The following is a 10,884-nucleotide window of genomic DNA, read 5'->3' on the forward strand; positions in this document are numbered from 1 at the left end:
ATTCGTTGGAACAATTTCCTTGAATTTGGTATAACAAATCAAATTCATTGAAACAAACTCTAAAATTTGATTTAATAAATTAAATTCATTTAAACAAATTCTAGAATTTGTTATTAAGAATTAAATTCGTAAACAAATTCACCAATCAGGGCCTGTAGAAAAATAAATATGCATTCAAGGTAATGATTAGTCGAATTCCTTTAAACAATTTAATTCATTATAACAAATTAAAGAATTCAATTTAACAAATTTAATTCGTTCAATTTCTTTAAATTCTTATAACGGATCTAATTTGTTTTAATAAAATTTTGAATTCGTTATAACGAATTCAACAAATTTGTTATAACGAATAAAATTTGACAATTCGTTATATCGAATTCAAAAATATTTTTGATAGGTCCTAAATGGGCTTCCGTAAAAAAAAATAAAAAATAAAAAAGCTAATTAACTGTCCAAATCATGGAATTTGCCAGTGCTCGTTCTTACAGGAATAAAAATTGGGGGGGGGGGGGGGGGGACCAGCATCTAAAGCAAAATTTACTATAGCAAAATATCAATAAAATTCATTTTAACAAATTTGACAATTCGTTATATCAAATTCAAAAATATTTTTGATAGGTCCTAAATGGGCTTCTGTAAAAAACAAAATTTAAAATACTAATTTATATCTGTCCAAATCATGGAATTTGATAGTGCTTGTTCTTACAGGAACAAAAAGGTTGGGGGGCAAAATGCTATCCCCCCATTCTACGGGCCTGCAAAATTGTGCAATTCTAACAAATCACAAAAATTAGACCTGGTAAATAAAACAAAGTTTTTCGAATGAAGGATGCATTGGGTGCTCTAACACCCCCCTCCCATTCCCCATCATTAACACAAATTTAAAAAAATATTATTTTGAAACAAAATAAATTCATTATTCATCTCGTAATAATGCTAGATTTTGTTTTTGAAAGAATGACTTCCAGAATATATGACAAAACCACTAAAATTGTACTCCTAGACCTTATTAAAAATCAAGACTTTCCTCAGCACCCCCTTTCCAGAAACCTAGTGACAACCTTGCAAACATTTCCACACTTGGACGGTTTATAGCAAAAATTAATATTTTTTCTATCATTTTAGGAAGCAGGAAATAAACCCTTTGCACCTAGAAGTGCAGTGTTGCAGAAAGGAAAAGCCAATCCGTATGTGTCTTTGATATCAACATTGTATCAATTTAAAAAAAAAGTTTTTTTAAGTTTAGGGGATTTGGCAATATATAAAAAAGACTTTATGCAAAGAGATCAGAGGCTAAGGTCATTCCTTTGAAAAGATCAAAGGCCAATGGAATTTTCTATTGGGAATATCTTGACTCCATAATGGAGAAATTATGATTTAGTAGATTATCACTATCAAGTTTTAAAAGTATGTATACATGAACTCAAGATGGAATTTCTTAAAATATCCAAGATATCTTCAAAATGTGCAGGTAGTTTTATTTTCAAGGTTATTTCATCTTTTTTACTGTCACACTCTATAAGTTTTCATTGCAGGTAATATTTTCTATTTTCATTTGACAGATTCCATATCAAATCGCAAAAAGAAAATACAGCTAATGTCAAAAGTGAGTCACAGGTTTCTCTGATAACAGAATCAACTAGTTGATACTCTTATATCTACCGCCAAGTCAGTGATTCCTATCAATATTAACAATTATGAAAAAATCACCTTCTTTTCATCAGCAATTTTTGAGTATAGAACTTAAAAGTGTTACAAAACCTCAGTGGTATTCTTGTGTAGACTGTCTGCATTTTTTACTGAAATGATAATCAAAAACAAGACCCTAATCCTTCTCATTTTGCTGTCTTTTATTGGTTTCATTGAGATAAACTATGTCTATTAAAAATCTGAGCATAAGTTTGTGATGTAATTAGCATTAAAGTATATAAAAGGAAAAGGATACTAAATACTATGTACCAACTGTCACTGTTACCGATAGTTGGGATCTTTTAATTAGTACGTAAAAGTCTGGTTGTTGATACTTAAAATAAAATTCTTGATATTCAACAAAACATAGCAATTCAACTGTTAAGAGACACAATGGTATATTCTTTTTTTAACACAGTGAAATGAGAATACTGTAACACATATTTAAGAGAATTTATATTCTTATCCATTGTATTTGATCTGATTTGATATACTGAGTCTTAGGTCAGAACCATGCAATATTGCAGCAAAACCCAGATCTATTTTTATGATTTTAAGGTGTAGACCATAATGAGAAACACCTGGAATTAGGGTTGGGACGATATATTAAGATATCGATAATATCGATTCTGTGTGAGGACGATACACATATCGATACGTATGAAGACATATCAAAATATCGCAAAAAAATTCCGACTTATGTTTTTTGTTGTTTACTTAACATTTTTGGTTTAATTTATAATATAAATATGCTAAATATGAAATACATAATAATTAACACCACTTGTGGAAAATAATTTTGTTTTACAACAGATATCCAACTTCTTTGAATAAATTATTCTTGTTTTTGAAGAAATGTTTAATTCATTTCAATACAAAAAAAGACATTTTATATCCAATTCAACATACATATCGTATCGTGGCTCAATATCAATATCATGATACGTATCGATATAGAAAAAGTTGTAACATCCCAGCGCTACCTGGAATGTATATAATGTGACCCCCCTCCCCCTTTGAAAACAGGGAAAATACTACACCTATGATGATGATTTTCATCATTATTTTTTTTTGGCATTTAGTAAATGCTTCATTTAAAAGAAACCTTTAAGAGTGTCCTCATGAAAACTTAATTATCTGCAATCAACTGCCCTTCTGATTCTTGGATTAACTACAGTTGTACTCAAGTATCTCAAACACTGATATCTCAAATACCATGGATATGTCGGAGTGTTTTAGAAGTCCCAACCTCATATTCTTTAAGTATTTCACCCTGGATATCTTGAATCCTCAGATATCTTGAAGTTTTTTCTTGGTCACATTGAGTTCGAGAGGTTTGACTGTATATGCCCTTTTTAAGTCTAGAAAATAAAACTCAGTTTCAAAAAACAGTTTAAAGAGCTTGTGCCTAAAAGAACTGGCCTGGCTCCAAATAATTAGCATTAGCGTGTAAATCGTTTTTGCCAGGAGCCAACTGGCACCTAAATTATAAAGGTCACTTTTAGGCCTGCAGGCATCAATTTGGCTATTCCAATGAAGTCTTCCTAAGCAATTCTATTGTCAGGAAGAATCAAATAAATGTCCCATAAGTCAGATATGTGAAGTCTTATGGACTACATTATCCATACATTTTATAGATGATGGAAAACAAGATCAGAATTGTGCCAAAGAAACAGAGGCCATATTTGACAAGATGCTGCAAGGGAAGATTGATAATCTTCCTCATCTTCCAAGATCAGTTGTCAGAATATTTATCAGCTCAACATTTTCAGGTAAGAAAAAAAATCTGTTTGTATTTTAATGATGTGAAATGTGTAGATTTGTATTCTGTAAAATAGTGTATATTTATTGTAACAGTTGAAATCAAATTTTAAATTTATTTTCTGTATTTCAAATAGATAATTCACTTCATTATTAAATCTCTTTCATATCATGTGATTCTTAGACATGAGGGCAGAGAGGAACATCTTGTCCCATGAGGTTTTTCCAAAGCTAAAACAGCTATGTTTGTCCAAGGACCTAGATTTTCAGGTGGTGGATATGAGGTGGGGTGTTACAGAAGATTCCCAGAATGACCACAGTGTGGAGAAAATCTGTCTTCAAGAAGTAGAGAACTGTCAGAAGTTGTCACTAGGACCCAACTTTGTGGTATGTGTACAATATTAGTCTAAAGTCTCTGCATTAAAATTCATGCATCCAGTAGTACTCAACATCAGATTTCTACATATCAACACTAGCTTTTATTTCACAGAGAGAATAGAAGGTACAATAGGACTCCCTGTTGACCCCCAAACCTTGATAACATTAAACCTGCCATTGTTCTATGGTATAACTTGAAAGTCATATATGGCATATTTTTGATATTAAGTTCAGACTACTAGTAACTAAAATTAAAAAGATCTTTCTATTTTTTTTTTATTACTGTATATAAAGATAGGACTTTCCTGTAAATTACACACTTTAAATCACATTTCATAGATATTAGAAATTGAAAACAATAACCAATTTATTTACCGACTCAGCTTTTAAATATCAGACACAGTGTAAAGTCAATTTAACTATAGAAACTGAGATTATTCAAGTTCAAAATCGGTGAACATTTTAATTTGAACGTAAATAACAAATATCATGTTCATCTACACTCAATCTCGTATTTTTATTTTTTTTTTTAGCTCAGATACGCCATATATAACTTTGAACAAATAAAAAAGTAAATGCAAATCAATATTCTAAAATGCTACAGGACCTTTTTGTTATTACCGGAAGTTTAAAAAATAGCATATTCCTTGTGTTTTTAGAGAGAAAAAACATGAAAAGGGCCCAATTTACATCGTTTTTTTCATAAGAAATATGTGTGCACATGCTTCCAGCTGCAACAAGTTTTTGTACACTGTCATGTCATTTCATGATGTGAACAAGAATATCTTTGTTCTTAACTAATTTCCCTACTGGAAATCTAACACATTTTGATTTTGCATCATTTGCAATCATTTTTTGTACAACTGTACTTATGGTAAAATCAATGCTTATTGTTCGTATTTGAATATTCTATTTTTCAACAAACAGAATTCATATTCACTCCAATAGTAAAAGATACATATAATTAAACCAATAAAGGTCAAGGTTATTGTGACAGCTAGGTTTAAAACTGACTTGATATCTCACACAATGTTTTTCACAAAGTTAAAGTACATTGATATCGACTCAAGGTAGTATTTCAAAGGTGATCATTGAGTTACATTTTGTCAATATTTTTTAAAATTATTTTTAATTAAATTATTAAATGGGTTCATCTGTCTGTCTGCCCATTTGTGTGTAACACTTATTTCCAGACAGTATCTCAAAAAACCTTTGAGTTTTTGCAATGAAATTTAATTTCACAACCCCCTACGCCTTAAAAAGACCCCATTGATATTTGAGATCAAAGGTCAAAGGTTAATGTGAGAAACTTATACACTCCAAAAATAGTGATAACTTTAGTTCTCTTTGAGCTTTCTCAATAAAGTTATATATCATAATGCCTAGTGACTTAACAAAGAATCCAATTTATCTTTAGGACAAAAGGTCAAAGGTGAAGGTTAAAAATTCATACAAAAAAAAAAGGTTTTTTCGATAATAACTTAAGTTTTCCATGAACTTTTCCTATGAAATTTTATATAATAGGTCCCAATGACTTAAAGACCCCTTTTTATATTTTGGGTCAAAAATTCATATTTTGCATAAAATGGCTTCTTGGTGATAACTCTAGTTCTCTTTGAGGCTTAGCAATGAAATTTAAACCTTTAGTCAATATGACATAAAAATTCGCCTATTGATTTTGAGGTCAAAAGCTCAAAGACCAATTTCAGTAATTGATGATTACTTTAGTTCTCTGTAAGCTTTTGCAATGAAACTTAAGGTCATGGATTTGTTTAACCTTAAAAAAGACACCTATTGACTTTAAGGCCAGAAGCTTAAAAGTCAAGTTTGACTTTTTTTCTTCTCCGTGTGCATATTTTTTTTCATTTCTTCCATCCTCTTTTTTTCTCTCATGTAAGGAATACAAAGTCTCTGAATTAGCTTGTTTAAGCTACAAATGAAATCATTAGAGTAGTTGTTCATGTAAAATTAGTGTGACAGTGTATTTTTATTCGTTTGTTTAAATTGGGATCAGTGTATTTAACTTAATAATTCTTTGAAGAAGAGTATCCTTTATCATCCATTAGTTGTATTAAATTACCAATAAATGAACTAAATTACTTGATTGAACAAAGTGATTCTCTAATGGTTAGGTAAAAAGCATAGAAAAATTGATGCAAAATGATAATTTTCATTCATCTTTGTCCTATTACTCATATCTCATAGGCCATCATGGGTGACAGATATGGCTTCCGCCCAATTCCCACGGAAATCAGTGAGGAGATTTTTCAGACTCTGAGAGAATCGGCTGAGAGGATTGCTAAAAAACCCCATGCTGTCAAACTTCTTGAGACATGGTACAAACTAGATGAGAATTGCTTGCCTCCAATGTATATACTTCAGGTACTTCCTACTTTGTGAAAATGTTGCAAGTAATGTACTGATATGCAATATTGTTCACTTTCATAAAAATTCCATTTCCATGTAGTTTATGTATCTATTTATATTATCTGTGCTTACCCTCTAGATTCATAACAATTATATATACTTTTAAAAGTAATTTGATGTTTTCTCTATAGATCTTTAAATATATTTTGAATTTTAAAATTGTTTTCAGCCAATCAGATCTCAGTTTTCATTCTTTGGGGACTACTCACCAGGATGTGATGAACCTCGAGCTAAACATACTCAGGAGTGGGAGAAAACATTTGCAGATTTGAGGGACATTCTGAAAGTTGCTGCTTTGTTTTCACATCAAGCAAAAAAACTAACAGATAATCAACTGCATGAATTCTACATGTCAGGTATATATCATGATTAGATTTTAAAGGCAGAGAAAATAAGCACCTGCTTCAAATTTGCCTGGTCTATGGACCCCAGTCAATCAAGCAAATTAAGGTCCAGGATTGATCACCAGAAATCAAGTGACGTTTAGTTCCTAATCTCCGTGTATATCTTGTATACCCCTGGGTACCTTGTCTGGGGCTTGTTTCCATCGTCAAATTAATTTTCGGTCTTTTGCTGATTACCACATATACCAGTGTGACAAAGACACTATTGATATGAAAATTAACGGCTTGGCATAAACGGTCACTGTAGTATGTAAAATCATTTTGTATAATAATACAATTAATGATAATAAATCATGCTTATAATTTTTTAAAGCAAATTTCGATTCAAATTATAATTGATCCTTATGGTTGTCTTAACCACACGTACACATCGATTTTAAGCCAAACTGAAAGTGCTGACACTCAATAAAACCATCATTATCATATTTTTATTATTTGTAATTAAGATTTTATTCGATAGAAAATGTAGAGGCGTCACTTTAAATTTCTCCAAGACATGGTGAAAAAATTGCTATAAACTAATCAGTGGCCAAAACGACCGTAATACGCAAGAACATGAGAATGTCAATAAATATGCTTTTGATGACAATATACATGAACATAAAATCTTTAGCTATGTGCAAGGCATAAGAAATATCAATCTATGTTTAAATAAATATTAGATTAGAATTAAGATTTAAAAAGTCTGAATAAGAAAGCCTTTTATATGAAGTAAATTATTCTCAAATCTTTCATTTAAAGTGACAGAGATAGAGATTGAAAAGGGAATTTTAGAGGCAAAATCTCCAGGCCAGAGTGCTGTTGTATTCCATCGAGAAATCCAAGGTTTTACAAACTATGAAGACAGAATGACAAAACGACACATTGACACCACTGTTGAGAATGAAAAGGTAGCTAAATCAGGGATCCACATGGGATTTTTTTTTTTAAAGAAAAGGAGTGTGAACAATATGAAAGTTGGGGGAGTAAATTGAATTTCGTTGATTAAAAAAAACATTATTACACTTTAAAAAGGTTGAAGCTAGGTGTTTACATTTTTGGGATGAGAACGAAGTTATGAAACGCATTACTATTCTGTATTAATTTTATGGGCAAAACATATGCAAGAAATCCACAAGCATTGGACCTTGAAGAATTTGTAGAAAAAAAATTAAGTGATAAATGATCAAGAAATATTTGCACCCAATGAATTAAAGTTGGGTAGGATGAAAAATAAATGTATCTTTTGAAAATGTATATGTTTTAGGCTGTTCCTGATAAAGAAGTCAAGTATCTTCAAGGAAAATTGGAGGAAAAAGTGAGGCAAAAAATTGAGCCAAATTATTTCCATGAATACACTGTAAAGTGGTTGCCAAATGGCATTGACCCCAAAGCATCGGAAGACCACAAAAAATACCTTGACAATTTCTGTGAGGACTTCTACAATGATTTAAAAAGCCAGATAGAAGCTGCTGATGATGAGCGAGATTCTCGGGCAAAAGTTTTTCATAAAATTGGCTATTACAGTGATTACAACGAGGTACTCCATCACTTGCATTTCTGTGACATGAAATGCCAGACATTCTGTGGACAGGAGAACATTATGGACAGGGTTAAAAAGTACATTTTGGATGGTACAGTGAGAAAGCCTTTTGTCATCTATGCTCCCTCTGGAAATGGAAAGACATCTGTAATGGCTATGATCATGCAGAGCCTGCCTGAGTGGTTCAAGAATAAACCACACATTAGAATTATCCGCTTCTTGGGCACTTCTGCTCTGACTCTGAATATTTATGATGTGCTGTTTAGTGTGTGTGGACAACTTGCTGATGTTGCACAGCAGATCATGGAACCTGTAGGATACAAAAGTATGAAGAATATCCAAGAATACATGCCCAGGTTTTGGCGAAGGATAGGAAATTCTGTAAAGAAGCCAATTGTTATTCTTTTGGATTCTCTTGATCAGCTTTCGCCTACACACCATGCTTATGAACTACAATGGTTGCCAACTACACTGCCACAGAATATCAAACTTGTGGTGTCCACCCTTCCCAAGGAACATGGGATACTTGATAACTTGAGAGCTTTGCTACCAGATGAGAAATGTTATGTGGAAATTCCCAAGCTTCCCCGAGAAACTGGTGTTGCAATTATAAACAAATTTCTGTCAAAGCACAAGAAAAAAATAACAGAGAGACAAGAAAAGGTTTTGATAAACAGCTTTTCAAAATGTCCTGGACCTTTGTTCCTTAAACTCATTCTAGATGAGGCACTGAAATGGAGATCTTATACTCTGCCTCATTTGGTAGAACTAGAGCAGACAGTTCAAGGAGCCATTAATAAACTCTTTGACAATCTTGAGATTAAATTTGGCAAGATCATTACCAGTCATGCGCTAGGTTACATCACCATAGCAAGAGACGGTATCTCTGAAAATGAGCTGGAGGATGTTTTGTCATGTGATGATGAAGCTTTAGATGATGTTTATCGTTACCACAACCCACCAGTAGAGGGCATTGTTAGAATACCGCCTGTTCTGGCTGCTAGGATAAGATATGACATAAAGGACTACATTGTGGAGAGAATGTCTTCTGACAAGTATACCATGAACTGGTACCACAGGCAATTTATTGAAACAGCTAAAAGCAGGTATGCTACAGGATCACTTGGGGAAAAGCTGCATCGGAATTTGGTAGAGATTTTTATGTATGAAGATGGAGTAAAAAGGGACATAACTCTTTCAAGAAGAAAACTGACAGTCACAAATGCAGACAGACAGATTACCCCACAACCAGTTACCTGTAAAAACAAACGAATGTTGCGATGCCTTCCTTACCACATTATCCATGCTGGAAAGGCTCTGCCTGAACAATTAGCAAAAGAAAATTGTTTTTGTAATTTCAAATTCCTTGGTAGTAAATTATCTGCTGGCAGTGTGGAAACAATCGTGGATGAGTTGTATGAATACCTGGAAAACCAAGAAGATGAAGAAATCAAGAAACTCAGAAATTTTTTGTCCTTGACCAAGGCTGACTTATCAAAGCCCAGCAGACTTGCAGCCAATTTGCTGTCCTACATTAATGCTGATGTAGATGAGCCCTATCTTAAGAAGTTAAAAGAACAAGCAACCAGTTACTTAGAAAATCTTGACAGCCCTGGACTGATACCAGTTTATCCTGGACTGGCACCTAGGAAAGATCTCTCTTCATCTCTTATTCATTCTTACAATGGAATAGCTGAAATAATAAGCCACAGTGGAGATTCCGTTTTAGTCAAGACTTACAGGAAAGGAAATGAAGAGGAACAAGATTTTCCACATGAAATGTTCCACATTGGCACCCAAGACCTCCAGCAAGTAAATATTCCAGACATCAAACAGACAAAGCATTATCCAATCCTAGACAAAGCAGGGGAAAATGTCATCTATACCTCAGATGATTCCATCACTCTGTTTCACCTTGTTAGTGGGAACCGTGTCACCAAACTCTTCAGAGATATTACTGATGATCCATCTAAAAACCAAATGGTTTCCAAGGTGATGAGCACAGACACTCGTCATGTAGCTATTTTGTTAGATGACGGAGACGTTTTATTACTGGACAGTGACAGTCTGATGCAGGTTGATAGGTGGACTCTAAAAGATGAAGTGGAGGATGTTATGGGAATTCTGTGTACAAAAAGTGACAATCTACAGCTGCTAGTGGCTGTTAATTCAGAGTCTGCTGGTTCCAAAAAAAGTGAGCTCCAGCTGTACAAACCTGGAGAAAATGAACCAAAACATTATCTTTTTAATTATCCATTGTGTAATGGTCTTCTAGGGTTGTCATACAAGGAGTCTTACTTTACTGCTGTTGCAAAAGATGGAATCTCATCAAAAATTTTGACTGTTGACATAAACCAGGCAGAAGAAATGGCTCCAATTGCTATTGAAGATTGCATAGAAAAGATAGCATTTTCAAAATCTAAAGCATTTGCCTGTGTCTTGAACAGCACAGGTAAAGTGACTGCCCTGGATTTACAGAAGAGTGAGGTCTTATTCCACATGGTGACTGACAAACCAGTCACATACTTCGGAATTAGAGGCACATACTCCATTGTGCTTCTTGGTGATAATGAAGGACATGTTACACTATACAGTTCCAAAACAGGAATCAGCTATGGTAGTTTTCAAGCATATGGAGGGGCTGTGGAGAAAATGTATGTTTTGGATGATTACTTAGTTACTCAAGGTCAAAATGAGATGAAG

General features: G+C 33.1%; 1 protein-coding gene across 1 annotated transcript; it reads left to right on the plus strand.

Annotated features, from left to right (window-relative positions):
* Positions 1-679: 679 nt before the first annotated feature.
* On the plus strand, positions 680-10,881 carry LOC133177399 (NACHT domain- and WD repeat-containing protein 1-like; the record flags this gene model as incomplete). Its single annotated transcript, XM_061312449.1, has 9 exons — positions 680-718; positions 1,126-1,187; positions 1,563-1,606; positions 3,327-3,461; positions 3,635-3,837; positions 6,034-6,210; positions 6,425-6,611; positions 7,401-7,549; positions 7,906-10,881. Coding segments are annotated over exons 1-9 (3,972 nt in total), but the record flags the coding sequence as incomplete, so codon positions are not given.
* Positions 10,882-10,884: the final 3 nt, after the last annotated feature.

Source organism: Saccostrea echinata, unplaced genomic scaffold (genome assembly GCF_033153115.1).
Source record: "Saccostrea echinata isolate AGI-Se365-2 ecotype Australia unplaced genomic scaffold, CSIRO_AGI_Sech_v1 ptg000126l, whole genome shotgun sequence".
In the NCBI taxonomy this organism is placed as follows: domain Eukaryota; kingdom Metazoa; phylum Mollusca; class Bivalvia; order Ostreida; family Ostreidae; genus Saccostrea; species Saccostrea echinata.